Here is a 21,191-nt window from a genome sequence, read left to right on the forward strand (position 1 = left end):
TATATTGTGTTTTGTTGAGTTTGTGGGTCAGTTATGTATTATATTTCATCTGATTTATATACGGTTGCGACTGAGATAGGGTTGTATTGCGGCTGTGGTTTTGTTTTGTTGGGGGTTTCGTTGCGTCTGAGTTAGGGTTTTGCTGCGGCTGAGTTATGGTTATGTTATGGCTGAGTTATATTTGTGTCGTGAATAACCTAATGTTATGTTATGCTTGTGTTACTCTTATGATGCGGCTGAGTTAATGTTTTGTTGTGGCTGATTTTATTGTTTGATTATATGATCAGATGGATGCTGCTGAAGTTAAATCAGGGGATTACCCACCAAAACTTTACCCTTATTAATTAGAATTTCCATCCAGGGCATTTCCCCCACGTTAGAGAAACAATAGGACTTGATGTGTGGGAAGAACTGTTGAACTCTCCCATTGGAGAAGTTGCTAGGCTAGCTGAACGCGAAAGCATGTGGTTGGTAGGACCGTGCACTATCTACTGTGTAGACAACTGCGAGTTATAAAGAAGGAGATATGGTGTCTCGTGGCTGATGAGGCTATCAGGTTTAGCTTGCTCTAGTTTGGTGAGATCACTGGGCTAAACACAGGTCCATTGCCAACAGAAAAATTTGATCCTAGTCAATACAACGAGTTTTGGGGAGAGTTGAAAGTGCCGCTTGGGATGGGACCAAAGTTAGATGAACTGAAGGCAGAATTAGCATTCTGTCCGCGTTGGAGTTTTGAAAAGCGCAAGTGGTTGGGGCTGCTACTTCTTCAAGCCATGGGAGTCTATTGTTTGCATCACAATTCAAGGATACCCTTTCAAAGTGCAATAAGGGTATTCGACGATGAAGCCATGAGGTCGTATCCATGGGGTCGGACTGCATACGAATTTCTAATTGACTCTATTAAAACGTTGGCTCCAGATGGAGGTTCATACACAATAAGCGGCATGAAGGACGCGTTATTGATTTGGGCTTATGAATCCGTCACATGCTTCGGTGAGAGTTTTGGGAGAGTGATCATTAACGAAGACGTTCTGCTTTTGCGATGGGGTGGAAAGCGTACACGTGCAAGCTTTGATAAATTGTTGTCTTCCGAAATCGAAAAGCATGGCGAGGTAAGATTTAACGCTGATTTAATTTATTTGATGGCTGAGTTCGTACTTACTGAATGGCTGAGTTATGTGTTAAATCACAACTGAATTATATTAATTGATGGCTGAGTTATGTGTTAAATCACGGCTGAATTATTTTAGTTGATGGCTGAGTTTTGTGTTAGTTTGGAGGCTGAGTTTTGTTATAACCTGGTGTTGCAGGTGCGTGTGAGGAGAATGGTTTTGAAGGACTCAATTGAAGAGATGAAGAGATGTTTCCTATTTGGCCGGGTGAAGATGACGACCCACAACTCGTTAGGTTGATAACAGACATACATTCAGGTAGATTTGTGAAATGTTTGTGGGAAGAGCAGGGGAATGCAAAGGGGAAGGGGAAGGGGAATGAGAAGAAGAGAATGAAGGGTGGAGTTTCGTCAGAAGCTGAGCCACCCACTAAGAAGCAGAAGAAAGTTAAGACATAGAATGAGTCTGAAGCTGATGCAGCGGGAAATGAGTCTTAAGCTGATGCAGCGGGAAAGGGTTCTAGCGAGAAGGAAGGTAGCAAAGAGTTGGAGTTGGAGAACAAAGCGACTCTAACGACCATTGTGAATACTCTGGATATTATTTTCAGAAAATTTGATCAGGTTGACTCACGGTTGGAAGCTTACGAGTTAGACCGGAACAGACCATTGATGGACCAAAAGACCATTGATGACAGGGTGAATGCTTTACTGGAGGAGCGTCTGAAAGATCTGGGGATTGGGAAAATTCTCGAAAACCATGATAACCCCTCTCCACCATTATCAAACCCCTCTCCACCATTATCAAACCCCTCTCCACCATTATCGAAGGCATCACCGGTGGTTCGAACGCATCAGGAGTCTGTCAATAGTCCAGCGTTAGTAGCTGCGACTCCTCGACAGAAAAAGAATTTGGCCAAGGAGCTTGAAAAGGAACCAGGGGTGAAAAGGGCTTTGGATGAGGAGTTTGGTGGTGTCGATAAAGATAATGATCTTGATTTCCTATTAATTTCTCCTGCAAAGGCTACTAAGGATGATAAGTCTACTAAGGATGATAAGGCTGCTAAGGATCCAGCCTATGGACGTGGCTGCAGGCGCACGCGTATTGTTAAGGGTGAGGAAGCCGATGAGAAGAAAAAAGCAGCACAGGCAGATGCTGCGTTTAAGAAGAAGGAGAAGGCTGAGGCTAAGAAAAAGGCTGCTGAGAATAAGAAAAAAGAGGCTGAAGCTAAGAAAAAAGAGGCTGAAGCTAAGAAAAAAGAGGCTGCAGCTAAGAAAAAAGTGGTTGAGGCTAAGAAAAAAGAAGCTGAGTTAAAGAAGAAACAAGAGGCTAAGCTAAAGAAGCAAAACCAGGCTGGGTCAAAGTACAAAAAGGTGACTCCACCGCCTGACGGTGTAACAAGATGCAATGTACAATAGTTCATTGGAAGTTGTTGCAGAACAGGACGATTTCGCGCCGGAGTCTGATGTCGAGAATTCTGAATTGGTTAGATCTGCCATAATTAAGGAATTCCGGGAGAAATATGTTTGGTTATCTCCAAAAGGGTTGTCAACGACGGCAGTTTCTTCATCATTTGATTTTCCGACGGTAGGACATGATGGAACAACGTGGATGAGGAAGAATGTTACTCCTTCATCAGCAATATATGACCCTCTAGCACCTGTTGATCCTGCGCTATTGGAGAAGCTTATGCAATACATCAAGGCAATTCCACCCAAACCACCAGCACCACCAGGTACAAAAGAAGTACTAACAGCTGATTATGAGAGTGACTTCTACAGCATACTCATTCATGAGAGACCATGGCCGGACTATGAGTATGGATGGGTGTTTGATAGTGTAAGTCTTTATTACAGCTGAGTTATATATTATTTTATTTTATTAAGGCTGTGTTATCTAATTTTACGGCTGAGTTATATATTATTTTATTATATAACGGCTGAGTTATATATTCTTTTTTTATATAACGGCTGAGTTATATATTTGATTACGGCTGACTTGTTCATATTATTTGTGTAGCATATCGTGGCGTATATGAACGTCCTCATTAAAAGGTCCATGCGAGAGCCCACTCCATTCTGGTCCAAGCGGATTGCCTTCGTTGACCTTTGGTGGCAAAGTTTTTTGCTTCACGATTACAATCAGTTCAAGATGGGACCCACATTGTTCTTGTTCAGCGGCAATGGTTATGAACATATGGTAAATGGTAGGATTCCCGATCATTCTCAAACAAACCTGAGGTGGTATGAAGATGTGGATCACTTGTACGGATGTCTTCAAACCGGCGGAAATCACTGGGTTGCGTATCACGTGGATCTGAAGAAGGAGAAGATTGATTGCTACGATCCAATCTTTGGAGAGGTAACACCCGAAAGTGAGCAGAGAATTCTGAATTCATTTAAACCGCTGACGCACATGATTCCCACGTTGTTGAGTGTACATATTCCTGCCAGTATCAGACCTATTAGCAGGAAGAAGTTCTCATTCAGAAGGAGGAGCAAAAGATACACTCCACAAAACACCCAGATTGGCGATTGTGGGGTGTATTCGTTGAAGTTTGTGGAGTGTCTAGTGCTTGGTGTAACGTTTGATGGGATAAACGATCAAACTATTCAAGGTTTACGGGTGAAGATGGCAGCAGATATCCTCGCTGAAGGAGGAAATATTCTGACGTTAGGGCGTACTTAACTTTTGTTGTTGTTGTTTTATGATGAACTTATGTTGTTATTTTGTACTTGACTTATGTTGTTATTAGAAAATTTGACTCAGTGTTACCGTTTTTATAATCCTGCCGTGTCGTATATACGTAACTCAGCCTTACCCCAAACAGACCCTATAATCGTAACATAGATATATAAAAAGATATTATAATTCAAGCATACCTCAAACATACTCATTAATCAAAAAAAAATAAATGTTTACACTTTAAAATGTTAAATTGAAACTCTAATTATATATCTGAAGTGAATATATAAGCAACTGAATGTGTCTTCTTTATTAATTCTACGAGTTTAGAATTAATCATGATCTTGAGGTATATGTTGTCTTACAATTACTCATAAACTTAACTGATACATATGAGGTGTGAGCATAATTCAAAACTCATAAACTATTATTGTGTTATTTATCATGAATTTGTGTTTTTATAACTATTCTTGCATCATAAAATCCAAATCCCAAACTTAAAAACCGAAAAAAGCAAACCTAAACCCTAAATAAGAAACCCTAAACCCTAAACCCATTTACTAAGTCAGCCGTAAATGTGGTCTGTAACACAGCCGTAAAGTGTAACTTCATCCTGACGTTTGGCGGGAAAAACATAACTGCTTCTTGGAAAATTTTAACTCGAGACGTTTGACGTTCTGTACCTCTCTATATATTCTCTCCTCTCTTACAACTTTCTCTCTCTAAAAAAGAAACTAAACAAAAACTCTCTATCCCCATCAAAAGTTATGACGTTTGTTCCTGGTTATTCGACGATGTTAGAGAACAGTGTCAATGCGATACTAAGCTCTGCAAATCGTGAAGACCTCCCTTTTCTATACCCTGGTCCGGGTGAATTACTTGACACAACCAGTACTATTTGGTTCAAATTTTTAAGTGATCTCTCTCTCGTCAACCAGTACTATTGGCCGACATACCGCGCAATTCCCGATCATTTTAAGGAACGCTGGTTTCTTCAACTCGCTGTAAGAAACACGTGGGATCGAAGGCATAATTTGACAGTTTGGACACATTTTAATCTTGTGGCCAGAACGCTATTTCGTTGCCAGATGCGCTATTTGAAGAGAACTTTGGCAATCAGAGGCGACAAGCCTCCGTGGATGTTAACAAGAGTCTGGCGTGATCTCGTCCACATGTTTGAAGAGTTTGGTCCTGACAATTTTGGTTTCTGAAAGTGATGCCTTGTCTGTATTTTGAATCTGCTAATTTCGAATTCGTATTTCTTGTATATTAAGTATTATAACCCAGTCATAATGTGTTTGTTTAATTCAGCCGTATCTTTATAATAACTCAGCCAAAACGTATAAGGTAGCTCAGTTGTGAATGCTAGTTTACGATAATCCAGCCATTAGTGACCGAAACTCAGCCGTAAATAAATTAATCATAATTCAGCCATTGTAAAACGGAAAAACCCAGCTGTAAATGTTAATATAATAAATTTCTAATGTGGCGTTTCCACTTGCTTGATTAGACTGAGTTGTCGATTAATTATGGCGCCTGTGGAAAATACTGCTCAAACCTAATATCGAGGCTAATTATTAACACTCTGACGGGGTAGTCGAGGGATTTACAATATCGACACATTTAAATATAAATTTAATTATGGCGCTTGTGGAAACGATGCCGTTTCATTAAGTCGTCTTTCTCACCCTAATTCCATGTAATTCCATTTCGTTTCTGAAATTGTTTTGAGAATCTGCTAATTTCGGTTCCTGAATGTAAACATGTCGAATTCATATTTCTTGTATATTAAGTACTATAACCCAGTCATAATGTATTTGTTTAATTCAGCCGTATCTTTATAATAACTCAGCCAAAACGTATAAGGTAACTCAGTTGTGAATGCGAGTTTACGATAAACCCAGCCATTAGTGACCGAAACTCAGCCGTAAATAATACATTTTTAATGTAATGTGACGTTTCCACTTGATTGATTGGACTGAGTTGTCGATTAATTATAGCGCATGTGGAAAATACGGCTCAAACCTAATATCGAGGCTAATTATTAACACTCTGACGGGGTAGTCGAGGGAAATCCGTAATATCGACACATTTAAATATAATTTTAATTATGGCGCGTGTGGAAACGATGCCGTTTCATTAAACGATGCCGTTTCATCAAACGATGCCGTTTCATCATGTCGTCTTTCTCACCCTATTTCCATGTAATTCCATTTCGTTTCTGAAATTGTTTTGAGAATAAAAATGTCTTCTTCATCGGCCGTTTCAAGAAATTCTTACAGACGCCGTTCGAACGCGGAAAGAAGAACACCGAAACAGTGTTGGTGTGGTGAACCCTGTTACATTTCTACATCTGGAACCTTTACAAATCCAGGAAGATTGTACTATTGCTGCGGAAAAGGATATAATAAGGTTCGTTTTGGTTCTTGTTTCCCATGTTCTGTAACGTAGTACTTAGATCTGATTATATTGTGGAAACAGAGACATTTATTCAAATGGGCGGATGAGTGTTTGGTTGAAGAGGTTGATGATATTAAGTCACTGATAAGTGGCATGAACAAAGACATCTCGGAATTCAGAGTTAACGTTGCTCTGTTGGAGAAAGAGATTGAAGTAATGAAGACGGCGTATGTGGGAAAAGGAGAAGAATGTATGAGTCAGGGTCGGTGTTTGAGGAATGTGTTTGTATTTGTGTGTGGGGTTGGAATGTCGTTACTTTGCTACTATTACTACTTTGTCTAGTAATGTTTTGTAAGTCAGCCTACGATTAATATAACTCAGACTTAACGTATTATAGTAACTCAGCTGTTATGTATAAAGTAACTTAGTTGTTAAGTAACTCAGCCGTTATGTATAAAGTAACTCAGCCGTTATGTATAAAGTAACTCAGTTGTAAAGTGTAACGTAAATCAGCCGTGAAGCCGTAATGTATAAAGTAACTCAGCCGTAAAGTGTAAAGGAACTTAGTTAACTCATCATTGTTTATACCACAACGAACATTATCACTCACCCACTTTCATTATTAATGGGACGTTTCTACTTGCTTGATTGGACTGAGTTGTCGATTAATGGTGGCGCGTGTTTAAAATATCGAGGCTAATTATTACTTTAACTCAGCCAACGATATGAGAATATCGATGCTAATCATTACTCCATCCGTTTGTTTGTAATGGACGTTTTACATGTCTGCACGTAAACTAAGAAATCTGAACGTTTTGCAATGCACGTAAATAAACCTCTTTTTTCAAGTGTTTAATGCATAATAAATCAGCCGTGATAAAACAGTAATGCAACCATAGGTGAACAATAAATCAGCCAAAAGAAACAATAACCAAGCCTTCATTACATTCATTTGAACTTAAAAAGAAAATAGCACAGAACTTAAAAATATAAGGTACCGATATATTACATCTTCACCACTTCCTTGTGTCCCTGATAACGCTTATCGGTTCAAAATCACGAAAAAACAAGCCAAACTCTTTGATCCAGAAACAGCGCTCACACATGTTGTCATCCTTAGTCGTATCAAGGTGCCACAAGCAGGAACATGGTCGCCACACATGTGTTGCACATTGGCATTTGTAGAACGACGGAACAAACTTTGAAATGAACAGCGCCCTATTTTGGCGGAACTCGTCAGAATGCCACAAACCCCATCCCCATTTCACAGATCGTACTAGTTCCCCTATCCTCTGAACCCATTCTCTTGGAATACCGTGAAAATACTGCGGATCATACAAAAAGATTGCTTGAGTAATTGCGTGTGTATACACAGCACGCTCATATCCTGCATCTGTTGCATGCTTCATGAGAGTAATGCTTTCTTCGTGAAGGCCGAATGTGAAGTAGAATTGTACACCTTTTATATAAAGTGTGCTTGGATTTCCCTCAGCGTAGCAAGATTTCAACAACTGCGAAGGCATATTGAGTCCCCAGGGAACGGATAACACATCGTAAAAATAGTATACACCACGCCGCTCTGCTAATACTTTCATCGACTTGGACGATGCTTTGAGGCCATAGAGATCTTGGAAGGAGTTACGGGCCACACGTTCAACCACCAACGCCTGAATTTCTTCAGGCAATTCAAGAAGAGGGAAATATTCCATTTAGATAGAGAAAGAAGTTGTGTAAAAAATAGAGAGTTGAACATATACATCCGTTCGAGAAATGCCTTATTTATAAGAGAAGCCGGTTATTTACTTCGCGACGTTTGGAATTTTGGGCGGAAATTATGAGTGAAAACAAGAACCCAGCCGTAATTCAAATACATGAAAATCCCTAATCCAGCCGTTATATATATAAGTGAAAACAAGAACTCAGCCGTAATTCAAATACATGAAAATCCCTAATCCAGCCGTAATATATATAACTGAAACAAAAACCCAGCCGTAATTCAAAAACATGAAAATCCATACAACACTTGCTTACATCTGACAAGTTTTCGCATTATGGCCACTCTTTCTACATCGAAAACATGTGTGTTCTTTCCTAGGACGTTTGTTTTGAAGTGCAACTTCTAAAGCATATTTCATCCTATTTTTCTTAGGTCTTCCTGGTTGCTGACGAATATCCGGGGGCAAGCACGGTTGGTCTTCCACGATTTCTGGAATAGGTTGCGCTTCGTCAGCCGGCATGATAGATTCAGCGTATGCGCTCACCAAATATTCACTGTTATAGTACGGACTGCACAGGGATATACGACAAACATTATTGTACTCCGCAGCTGCGATTGCGTGTACACATGGTAATTTCTCGCGTTCGAAACGCCGACATGTGCACTTTCGCTCTACCAAATTAACAACATTCAAAGACTCGATAGAAGATCCATATTTAACTTCAGTGTGATGATCATCAATCCTTTCGACCGTCAATTCTCTGGCGGCAGTTACACGACCCTATTAATAAATATGAAACGACTGAGTTATTACATATTACGGCTGATTTAAGAATTATAATGGCTGTCTTATGAATTTTATGAAACGGCTGACTTAAGAATTTTATGAAACGGCAGACTTATTTTTACTGTTACGACTGACTTACATGTAGTAGTTTCTCGACACCACGCGTAAGCGTTGTTGGCTGCGATCTGGCATCCTCTCTCCATTCAGCAAACCATCTGGTCATCATAACCCGTATCGATTCTAATATACGAACAATGTTTAGACCTCTTGCATGCGACAATGCTCTGTTCATTGATTCCACTATGTTTGTAGTCATCAAATTGTACCTCTCGCCCGGGAAATGAACACGCGTCCACAGGCGGACATCAGCTCTTTGGAGGTAGCCATGGAGTGCAGGATGAATCGCTTCAATCTCCTCGAAAATTGCAGTAAAGTCAGACATTCTAAAACATCTTGCCGCTTTCTTCACCAGACGGAATGCTTCTTTTCCTTTGTACTGTCCCAATATGTTCTTATATAAATGGTAGGTGCATATTCCCCGAGCAGCCAACAGATACACATTTTTAATTGCTTTCCCTATCGAGTTATGCCTGTCCGAGATTATCGCAAGACCCTCGTCGTCAGGAATCAGAAGTTTTAGTTGCGTAAAAAACCAATGCCACGAATCATCATTTTCTGTATCAACCACTGCGAAGGCTATTGGAAAAATCTGAAAGTTACCGTCTTGAGCTAGTGCTGTGAGTAGCGTCCCTTTGTATTTACCATTGAGAAACGTACCGTCGACTACAACAACTTTGCGCATGTAAGGAAACCCATTAACGCTCGCACCAAAGGCAAGAAACACATAAATGAATCTTCCAAGCTCATCGATTTGAAGACGCGTAACTGTACTCGGATTTGCCCTTCTTATCATGTATAAGTAAGAAGGCAAGCTTTCAAACCCACACTCAGGTGTTCCCTCATCGATTTCCCTTGTAAATTTCAACGTCCGGTGTGATTTCCAATAATCCATCTGTTCTCATGAAAAAACGATCCTCATTACTCAGCCACATCAAATAATTAAGACAGCCATAACGTACTTAATAACTCAACCCTATTTTACATTTGACATTAATCAGCCGTGACGTTAAAAATAACTTAGCCACAATAAAGTAATTACCTTTATACCAAACTGCTTAGTGATAGCTATTCCGACGATCGTAGGGCGAACGGCCGGACCAACGTCGCCGAGAAAGTTCTTGTACAACATACCTAAAATATATGGTGTTGCTTGTCGAGATCGATTAGAACGCTCTGTGCAGGAACATGTATGCTTCGAATTGTAAATACGAACAACAAACGCCTTGGATTCTCCTAGGGTAGAAGCACGAACTCTCCAGAGACATCCATCAACCCAACACTTAACAACGTATGATGTCGGGGTTGATGTTTCTACATCAAAATCAAATTTATACCTCACTGTAAGAAGTTTCAGTCGTCTCTCCAAATCGTCTATACTATTGTAACGTTGACCTACCGCAATGTCTATCGACGACATCACCAAACTTAGAACCTCCAGATTCCCTTTAGATCCGCTCATCGAGAAGTTCTGATATCTCTTCTTGGGAGGTAGCATTGGTGAATCTTCGTCATCTGTAGGAGACTCACCATATGAGCTGAAGTTATCATCATAAGATGACGCACCGTCTGAATCGTCGAACATATCAAATCGGCTTTCAAATTCATCATCTTCTTCGTTTTCTTCGCCTATTTCATCTTCTCCGACTACGTCATGTTTTTCTCCTTCGACATTACTAGAGCAGTCATTCTCATTATCCTCTTGTTTCTTCTCCAAACTGCAACCATCGTAACTTCCACTGTAATTTTCGTCTCTGGACTCAACTACTGAAGCTTCTGCTTCTGAGCCAAAGCTCAACAATGTTTTACTCTTCTCGCTTGCTCTGTTCTCCGTAATCTCCACACAGAGACGTAGTCGTTCGATTTTCTTCAGGCTTAGAAAACCTTGCAATTGCCGAGTATTGGACACGTAAACTGGTGGAGTGTCGTGCGCCATCGTTTTCAATGCTTTATTTGAGAACATGTAGCTAAGCTCAATATGATCCTTCAAATCATTCAATCCGTAATCTTCGAGAACAGACTTTACAAAATCTTCATGTGTTGTTTTCTCATCTAAATTAAGAACTTTACACCCTCTACTGTCGACGTTGAACACATATTTGTTTTTCTTAATCCAGTTATCGGAAACAATAATTACCGGATCCATAACCAACTGAGAAAGATGAAGACGATAGATAACTAAAATGAACAAGAACATGAACAGTCTCATAAAGCAAGTTATAAATTTTGTTCGTTAGTGATGACATGGCAAGGAGTTTGTTGACATGGCGGATTCTGAGTCTGTATCTTGGATTTTTTTTATAAAACTCAGCCAAAAAGTTAACATTAACTCAGCCTTTAAGTAACAACAACTCGGCTATCACGTATTTAATTAACCCAGTTATACTCGAGTTTAATAACACTCCAACAAAATATCTCAGTCATTATGAAACTAAAACTCAGCCGTAATTGAAGAGAACCCTTTTTACAAAAACCAGCCGCAATTAAAAGAAAACAACCCAGCCATAATGTAAAATATAAAACAGCCGTAATAATGTCACAGCAAAGAACATAAAAAGAGAAAAGATTCTGATAGAATACATCTTCACCACTCCCTTGTGTCCATAATCACGCTCATCGGTTCATACTCACGGAAGAAGAGCCCCAACTCTTTGATCCAGAAACAGCGGTTACACATTTTGTCACCCTTACTGTTTTCAATGTACCACAAGATCCAATCTCGCTCCGTAACAGGAACACACTGGCAACTGTAGAACGAAGGAACAACGGTTGAAATGAACTCGTCCCACTTTGCCAGAAACTCGTCATTGTGCGACAAACCCCATGCCCATTTTAGAGATCGAACTAGTTTCCCGATCCTGTCAACTGATTCCCTCGTAAAACGAGCAAAATACTCCTCATCACCCCAAAATATTTTTCTAGTCATTGCGTATGTATACACAGCACGCTCATATCCTTCATCCGCTGCAAGCTTCATGAAAGCAAGTCCTTCTTCCTGAAGGTTAAATGTGAAGAAAAACTGTACACCCTTCATATAAAGTGTGCTTGGATTTCTCTCTGCATAGCAAGTTTTAAACAATTTAGGAGGCATATTGAGTCTCATGGGAACGGATAACACATCGTAAAAATGGTTTACCCTGCTCCGCTCTGCTAACGCCTTCATCGTCTTGCACGATGCTCTTAGGCCATATAGATCTATGAAGGAGTTACCGGCCACACGTTCAACCACTAACGACTGAATCTCTTCAGGCAATTCAAGTATCAGGAAATAATCCATTAATGTAATGTTCATATAACTAAGCAAAGATATTTGAAATAACTCAGTCATGTTGGTTAATATAACATCGACGCCTTCGCAGAGATCGAGACGGTAATACTTTATTATTTAACTCAAAATATAACTCAGCCATTAATATTAACATAACTCAACCGTTAATATTTTGGGTTTTATCATGGCCCATCGAGATTTAGGTTTGATACTTTGGGACAGCTGAGTGTGGAAAATACGGCTCAGAACTAATATCGAGGCTTTTATAACATCGAGACGATACTTTAGTATTTAAAAACTGATTTAACATTCACGGTAATCTTTTTTATAATATTAAACGCCTTACAATAATGGGACGTTTCGTCTTTCTTGATTTGACAGCTCAGAACTAATATCGAGGCAATTTATAACATGAAGACGATAATCACGAGGAGTTAAAAAGTTAAATAAGGCAGAAATTAACGATAACTCAGTCGTACACGAAAACATTAAAATCCATACCTCAGCCGTTATACTAATCAAGAAAACACAATATAATCGTAACATGTTTATATAACTAATGTAAAACATTAAAGCCCAAAACCCAGCCGTTATACAAAACATTTATACCCAATTCTTTTCATCGTCTCTCTTGCTCTGTCATTCCGATTCATTTCGTCATCCTTGTTCTCCGTAAACTCGTGGAGTGTCGTTCGTTGAATACATATCTGTTGTTGCGAATTCAATCTGTTGTTCTCAATTCATTCAATCTGTAATCATCGAGTACAGACTTTGTGAATTCTTCATGTCGGCGTTGAATACATATCTGTTTTACTTAATCCAATTACCATAAACAATAATTACCAGATCCATAAGATCTCGGAGAAAGGTGAAGAATATAAAGAAGATAGATATATAGATAGATAAAGAAGATGAAAAAAAAAAGATGAACAGACAGACAAACGTAGTTGTAAAGTCGTTTGTTAGCAATGACATGGCAAATCCGAGTTGATTACATGGCGGATGACATGGAAAATCGGTTAATCAGCCGACAAATAAATATAGAAATTAGCCTTCGTAAATCAGCTCTCATCTACAATGTAAGTCAGCCGAACCATGGAAATATTTCAGTAATTAATCTTTTGATCCTTATTCAGCCGTAATTAAGATGAAAAACGATAAATCAGCCGTATCGTCACATAGATCAGCCATCAAACGAATGATATTCTAGTAATTAATCTTTCGCTAATAAGTCAGCCGTAACCGAGCTGAGTTTACTGTTAATCCATCCTATTACGGCCGACTTATCATAAACTCAGCCTTAACAACATCACATTAGTCAGCCGTAAGTTATATAACTCAGCCAGTCGATATTCATTAACTCAGCCGTGGAAACGTAACTCAGCCGTATCTTAGTTACAACTCAGCCAAATTTCCAGAAAACAAACCGCCGATTTATAAGTCAGCCGTAACATTTGTCTGTAAGTCAGCCTTTATCTCATAAATCAGCCAAATTTTTGTAATTCAGCCATACCGTCCAGCTGACTTATGTTCTTAAGTCAGCCATTTCCTCTTAACTCAGCCGCGTTTGTTTATTCAGCCGACATGTAGATATAAATCAGCCGTAATGACGTATGTAGCGAATTACGGCTGGCTTAATGAAAACACGGAACATAATTCCTACGTGGCGCCGGGTTTTTGCTTATGTGGCAGCGAAAAGTAATGGCATTCCTGTAAATATGTTTTTTCTCATAACATAAAAAAAGGACACGTTTGGTATTTAAAAAATGCCAGTAATAAAAAAAAGATATGTATGGTTCTTGTTAATTGTCCTAAAATTTTGTATATCTGAGTAAACTTCCCAAAATTTAAAGACCATAAATATTTTAAATTTGATATCTTTCTTACAGTTTGAAGGCATAACATTTTTATATAATAACTCTTTAAAATGAAGATGTGAAAAAGAAAGTCAACGAAATGAAAGAATAATATTAGAGACAAAGAAGAGAAATCGAATGCACAAGAAAAACACATAAGAAACGAGATTGGCTTCCTCTTCATTTAAAATTTTAACTTTAGTCTAAAACATAGTATTCTAATAAAAAATAATAGATACTTGATAATACATTTGATTAATATATTTATTAACAAAAAAGCCCATAAAGATAATTGATAATAGATACTTATATGATGATCTGTATGAGTTTGAAGATGATTGTATCTGTTGTATCTATGAATAGTTTTGAAACTTTAAATAATCGCTCATGATTTATTGATTCCTCTTCTTTACGCATCGATCAAATTGTTTTCATGTGGTATTGAATTAATTTTGATTAATTTATTGTAACCATAAACGACAGTGAAAAGTGAAATTTAGATACACTTTGTGGTTTTTTAAGCTCACTCTATCTCATTGTTTGATGATGGAATGATTAATTTCATTGTTATCAGGTTGGAATCGCATGTCGCGGATATATACCAAACGTGATCACCAGTGGCGGAGCCAGAAAATTTTTGTGCCAGAGTCAAAATTTTGTTTTCAAATACATAATTTATAACCAAAAAAACTATAAATATACTCTATGATCATTCATATTTTAAAACTTGTTTATCATAATTATTTACTACAATTTAATATATTTTCGATAAAACAAATCAGAACAATTTTAGAAACTCATTACTAATGCGATATTGTAATACTATTTTTTTTTGACAACTTTCACTCGCTGATATTTTTTCGCCGATTCAGAAACTGATCCATTAGTTAACTGGTAAATTTTAAAGATTAATCTACTTCTAAAAACAAAATTAGTTGTAAAAAATACTCAGATCATGAATATAAACCTTAAACATTTTTATTGAATTTTTTTTTTTTTTTTTTTTTTTACAGCAAGAAAATTTACAGACTCATAAAGACTCCGTAAACCAAGGTGGTGACTCTGTATCCATATGTATGACGAACGACGGTTGTATCCTAGCACTGCGTGCCAAGCGGTCCGCCATTTTATTGTCCGTCCTCGATACATGAATAACTTCTGAATTGGTGAAACTTCTTCTCAAAAGCTTGATATCCTCCAGGTAACTCTCAAATGCTGGCCATTCCTCTGGTTCCGAAACCATCTTCACCAGTTGAGAACAATCCGTTGCGAAAGTAACCTGATACTGTCGTAAATTTTTCATACATTCCATTGCCCAAATCAGTGCCTCTATCTCCGCATGAAGAGGTGATAAACTTGCCCTTACATTCCTTGCCCCTAACAGTCTCTCAAACCCTGGAAGTGTACTGAGCCAACCTTGGCCTGAAAAACCATCTTTATCCTTCCAAGAACCATCCGTAAAACACCATCTACCTGTGGTCACTAAGGGCAATCTGCCTTGAACTTCAGGAGCGACCCTTGGATTGTTGATATTCTGCGCTTCATTCCAAAGTCTTGACTCTAATTCTGTTAATTTTAACGTCTCTCTCGGCTCAACATCAATATTACTGAAAATCTTATTATTCCTGCCCTTCCAAATATACCATAGTATCCATGCAAACTGATGATCCTCCATTTTCGGGTTAACTCTCCAAAATAAATGATCCATATTAGTAAAAAGGGAACCAGTTGGAAAAATATTTGGGTTTGATGGGATCTTTGATAGTGCCCACACTTGTCGTGCCGGAGGACATTCAAAGAAAACATGATTAACTGATTCCTCTGGATTTCCACACCGTGCACAAACAGTATCTCCTTGTATTCCTCTTGATTTTAAATTCTTTGTCACTGCTATACAACCTGTTATCAACTGCCATATAAAATGCCGTAACTTTGGAGGGCACTTAACTTTCCAACAAAAAGCCTTAAGTATGTCCACATTGGGACCATAATAATCTGGTGGTTTTTTCTTGTCAGGATAAATCCTTTCTACTTGATACCCTGATTGTACCGAATATTTTCCATTATTAGTGAAATGCCAACCATTTCTATCTTCCATCTGATTTCTACTCAGAGGAATACCTTCAATCAACTTTGCATCATCTGGCTCCACCAAAGTCCTAAGTGCCTGAAAATTTTTATTAACTATTGAATTGAATCAGTTAATCATAATCATTTATAGTTTGGTAAAATAAAGAGGAGAGTGTATAACAAAAAAAATTAGAAAACTTATTTAAAAATTATCCAAAAATTGCTTGGGTAACATGAGAGTTTTTTCATTTTTAGTTTGTCCAAAAAAGAAGTACACATCACTTTTTTCAAATTCACTCATTAATTTCAAAAAAAAGATATATTAATTATTGTACCTAATATAATTTGGGCTTTATTGAAATATGTAACTAACATTTAATATAACAACATGTTTATTGAAATTTAAGCTAAAATTAATATAAATCAAATGTTTAACAAATAAAATAAACATATTATTTATATAATTTTAAATTATTTTCAATCTTTAATGTTTTGTGATTATTTTTGTGAAGTTATATTTTTAGTGGGGTCAAATTTTCTTTTTTTATGGGGTCAGTACATATTTTTTAAATAAAAAAGAAATATTTTTTAAAAAGTAGTGGGGTCAGCTGACCCCACACCTCCTTCATTACCTCCGCCCCTGGTGATCACACACTCTATCAACATAATGTGTTTGATCATCAGTCTTCCAAGTTCTAAGAGTGAGAGTCGTTTGGCAAGTTTTCTCAGCAACAACATTGTCTGTTTCGTCTCCACGGACCGGTGGCTATGGAAGCTTTATTTTTTGCACAGCTCAACGCACTGGAATCTGGAGAAGTGGAGCTGACATTTAGCAACTTGGCCGAGTGGGTTACCGGGAGCAAGCTTGAGCTCGATCTAACGGTGGCAGGCGGTGAGTGGAGCGCTTGGCCACTCTGATATACTTTGAATTTGACCCGTTTTCATCCATGGTATATAGGTGTTTTACTATATATATATCTATGTTTTCTACTCTTCTAGGTATGTTTTCAGGTTCAGGTGCATTTCGGAGTAAAGCTATGATTTTGGAGCATTTTGGAGCATTTTGGAGCTTAAAGGACATTTCATCCGAGCTGACCATGTAGAGGTCGACGAGAGGAAGAACAATCGATCGATGCGCATCCAGTGCTGTCGATCGACACCATGAGATGCCTCGACAAATGAAGATTAATATCGATCGATGTACACAAGTACCATCGATCGATGTCGAGACATTGGACATGCGACATTTTGGATCCAGCGGACTTGAAGCCCAAGTCCAAGCCAAATTACGAAAATGCCCTGACGAGTTTTTTTTTTTTGAATGAATGTTAAATTTTATTCATCAAAAAAGCCTTTTTACATCAAGTGTAGACAATAATAAAACTTTACTATCCTTTAGTTAAAAAACTATCCTTTAGTTAAAAAACTATTTTTAATCTCTAGTACTAAACCAATATTGTAAACTCCCCTCCATTCCTTTTCTTCTTTGTCTACTAAGTAAGCTGAGCTTGTTCTTTACTTCTTTATCAACCAGCTTCTTCATTAATGAAATAGCCTTCGGCTTCTCCCCATGTCTTATGCTATTTCTCTCCCTCCATAAAGAGTAAACAGCCACTTGAAATGAGTATCTGATACAAAATGCTCTTATCTTCCCCTTGATACTTCCTGAAATCAGCGAAACCATAGCAGACCAGGAGGAAGAGTAAGTACCCCGAAGAATCCCAAGGGTTAAGTGTTTCCAGAGCTGAGCAGAGTAAGAACACTCAAAAAATAAATGATCTCTAGACTCCACTGCATCTTTGCAGAGAACACAAGTCGTATCAACACTTGGATTCCAAGAGGATACCCTATCCATAGTAGCCAATTTATTTAACACCGCTAGCCAAGTGATAAACCCAAATTTTTGCGTCCCTTTAGCAAACCAAACTCTTTTTGCCCAGGAGCAATGCGCAGAAGGTTCTCGGAGAAGCAGCCAGGTTTCTTGGGTCGAGAACTTAGCTTCATAACCTCTTCTCCATCTCCAATGGTTTACATCCTTGACGGTATGATTCAGCTTCTCCTTAACTGTACTCATCTCTGTTTCAATGTCATTAAGCACCTCAGACATGTGCTTACGTTTCCTTCTAGCACCTATAGACACAGCTTCTTTTATAGTGGCTTCTCTTCTTATACCCATACTGATAATCCCCCGATCCCCCAGCAGATCATATAAGATACCTTTGTCAGACCACATATCGAACCAAAAGGAGATACTTCTACCATTCCCGACCTCCATCTTGAAAAAAGACCTTGCTTCCACTCTTAGCTTCAAAATTTTTTTCCACATCCAAGAACCAACTTGAGAGGAAAGCTTTACTTCCCAAAAACTTTTCTTCTTGAGCAGAAACACTTTTATCCATTTCCCCCAAAGTGACTCTCCCAGCAGTAGCCTCCAAATGAGTTTTAATCCATAAACCTTATTCACTTCTTTCAGACTTCTGATACCAAGCCCTCCTTCTTCTTTTGGTTTACAAATACTTTTCCATGCAAACTTAGCTCAGTAGCTTTTAGAGCTGGACCAGACCAAAGGAAAGCAGCACAAAGTTGTTCAATCTCCTTCATACATTGACTTGGAAGCCTAAACACTGCCGCCCAATAGTTAACCAAACTCATGAGAACTGCATTGATCAACTGCAAACGGCCAGCATATGATAGGAATCTACAGTTCCAAGTGTTGATCCTATTTCGTACACGTTCCACCACAGGGAGATAATCAGACTTACACATACCTTTGGTCATCAGAGGAAGCCCCAAATAGCGAACAGGGAGATTTCCCTCTGCAAAAGGAAAGTTCCTTAAGATTCTACTTCTTTCTTCTTCTATCACTCCAGCCATGAACACCGTTGATTTCTCGATGCTTATGTTTAGACCAGACCACTTAGCAAAATCCTCAAAGACTGACAATGCACCTTCAATGGATACTTTAGTACCTTCCACAAATACCATTAGGTCATCGGCAAAACAAAGGTGGGTGAGGGATAACTCTTTGCACCGTGGATGGTACTTAAATCTCTTCTCCATCACTGCTTGATCAATCTTATGCGATAAGACATTCATACACAAGACAAAGAGATAAGAGGAGAGGGAACATCCTTGCCTTAATCCTCTTGTACTTTGGAAATAACCTGCTAGCTCACCGTTTACTTGCACCGAGAAAGAGGGAGTAGTTATACAAAGCTTTATCCATCAAATAAACGTAGCAGAAACCCCAATTGCTTCCAAACTCTGTAAGACAAATGACCACTGAACCGAGTCGAATGCTTTTGAGATGTCAATCTTCAACACACACCTAGGAGAAACAGCTTCTTTATGATAGTCCTTAACCAGTTCCGAGGCTAGTAATACATTCTTCAGCAGTAGTCTTCCTTTTATGAATGCCGACTGATTCTCAGTAATGACTCTCGGAAGAAGCACCTTAAGTCTGTTTGCTAAGATCTTCGACACCACCTTATACAAGACATTACAGTACGCTATAGGTCTATAGTCTCTCATCTCCATCGAATCAGTTTTCTTAGGAACCAGCGCCAAAATAGTTGAGTTTACTCTGTAACCTCTGCTTCCAGCAATCTACAATCTTCATCTGAACATCTAAACTTCAACAGCTTCTGCAACTCCTCTGTGGTGGTACCATTATAGTTCACAGGGGACTGGTTTAGAAATTCCGAAAAAAATCTCACAGCTTCTTCCTTTATCTCCAACTGCTTTGTGACAACTCTTCCATCTTGACATCTTATTTCTCGAATAGTATTCTGCGCTTGTCTTGATCGAACCGCATTATGGAATGACTTATTGTTTTGGTCCCCCACCTCTAACCAGTGTAGTTTAGCTTTCTGCTTCAGAAAACCTTCTTCCAAATTAGCAACATGTAACCAACTATCATAAGCTTCTGCTTCCTCTTGTATTGAAGTAGAACACGGATTGGTTAAAGTAACCTGCTGCTTCACACACAGAACGTCATGAGCTTCTCTTGCATTTCTAGTAAGATTACCCAATTTAGTTTTACCAATCTCTCTGATCAATGGCTTCAAATCTATACATTGCAGAGGTTGAATGAAAAAGTCTCGGAGTAGTGTCCCAATATTCCTTAACCCTCGGGAGAAACTCTGGCAAACTACCAATCACATTCACAAACTTGAAAGGTTTTCTCAACTTCTCACTCTCAGGCAGCAGTTGGAGCTTACATCTCAAATGATCAGAGCAACCACCAGCTTCAAATACAGAATAAGCACTCGAAAATCTCAGTAGGGCAATATCATTCATAAGAACTCTATCCAATTTCTTACATATCACTCCTTCCTCCCTCTTATTACACCAAGTATGCAAAGGACCTTGAAACCCCATATCAGAGAATCTGCAGTGAAGAACCATACGCTGAAACTCTCTCATCCCACTCGGTGTTCTTCCCATATCATCAAATCTAGAACTTTCAGCAGCTTCTAATATCTCATTGAAGTCCCCCGCAACAATCCACGATTTATTACGAAACAAATTTGAGTCACTATGATGACACAAATCCTCCCACAACTCCCTCCTATCTTCTGCCAAATTATTAGCATAGACACAAGTAAAAAAGAATTCCTCCTGATCTGGCAACTTGACAGAACAAGTGATTAACTGATCTGTTTTGTAAACCGGAATCATACTCACTTCATCTCTCCATACTAGCCATATTCTCCCTCCCTGACTGTGTTCGTAGTTAGTCATAAAAGACCAGTCCTTAAACACCTTCTTTAGAATCCCATCTGCCTTACTCTCTCTTACTCTCGTCTCCAAAATACATCCAAAACCATATTATTACCCCTTACCCAATCTTGAACTATGGAATGCTTCAATGATTTGTTGAATCCGCGCACATTCCAAAAGAAGCTCGTCATAATTAATGTTTGCGTCGTGAAGTCCTTGTGCTCTTTGGATTTGCATCCAGAGCCTTAGGCTTCCGACCCCTTCTCTTCTCAACCCTCGCTTCTTCATTCACTTGTTGCTCCAACCAATCATCTTCCATTAACTCACACTCTAACTCTTCCATCTCTTTATTAAACTCTATATCATCTCCAAGGATTTCTCCATCTTCCTTATCTTCCATCAGTACTGAGAATTTAGATGCTGAAATTTGAACCTCTATCTCTTCCTGAGCAAGATCCAC

General features: G+C 38.6%; 5 protein-coding genes across 5 annotated transcripts; 2 read left to right on the top strand and 3 right to left on the bottom strand.

The window, feature by feature from the left end:
• Positions 1–674: 674 nt before the first annotated feature.
• Positions 675–3,797, top strand: LOC106408750. The gene is made up of 6 exons (XM_048779004.1): positions 675–1,112; positions 1,311–1,379; positions 1,463–1,558; positions 1,733–2,482; positions 2,553–2,948; positions 3,129–3,797. Exons 1-6 carry the CDS (start codon positions 675–677, stop codon positions 3,795–3,797), a joined length of 2,418 nt encoding a protein of 805 aa, XP_048634961.1.
• A 2,241-nt stretch (positions 3,798–6,038) lies between these two features.
• On the top strand, positions 6,039–6,536 carry LOC106408751 (uncharacterized protein At4g04775-like). The gene is made up of 2 exons (XM_013849459.1): positions 6,039–6,206; positions 6,276–6,536. The coding sequence occupies exons 1-2, from the start codon at positions 6,039–6,041 to the stop codon at positions 6,534–6,536; spliced, it is 429 nt and encodes a 142-aa protein (XP_013704913.1).
• Positions 6,537–8,221: 1,685 nt separating this feature from the next.
• Positions 8,222–10,751, bottom strand: LOC125608588. Its single transcript, XM_048779005.1, has 4 exons — positions 10,493–10,751; positions 9,858–10,384; positions 8,838–9,710; positions 8,222–8,692 (listed from the first exon to the last, which is right to left on the bottom strand). The coding sequence occupies exons 1-4, from the start codon at positions 10,749–10,751 to the stop codon at positions 8,222–8,224; spliced, it is 2,130 nt and encodes a 709-aa protein (XP_048634962.1).
• A 6,690-nt stretch (positions 10,752–17,441) lies between these two features.
• Positions 17,442–18,284, bottom strand: LOC106408753. The gene has a single exon (XM_013849461.1). The coding sequence runs from the start codon at positions 18,282–18,284 to the stop codon at positions 17,442–17,444; it is 843 nt and encodes a 280-aa protein (XP_013704915.1).
• A 194-nt stretch (positions 18,285–18,478) lies between these two features.
• LOC125608589 lies at positions 18,479–20,752 on the bottom strand. Its single transcript, XM_048779006.1, has 4 exons — positions 20,085–20,752; positions 19,600–20,023; positions 19,256–19,495; positions 18,479–19,084 (listed from the first exon to the last, which is right to left on the bottom strand). Exons 1-4 carry the CDS (start codon positions 20,750–20,752, stop codon positions 18,479–18,481), a joined length of 1,938 nt encoding a protein of 645 aa, XP_048634963.1.
• Between the last annotated feature and the right edge of the window lie 439 nt (positions 20,753–21,191).

This window comes from Brassica napus, chromosome A5, assembly GCF_020379485.1.
Source record: "Brassica napus cultivar Da-Ae chromosome A5, Da-Ae, whole genome shotgun sequence".
Lineage (NCBI taxonomy): Eukaryota > Viridiplantae > Streptophyta > Magnoliopsida > Brassicales > Brassicaceae > Brassica > Brassica napus.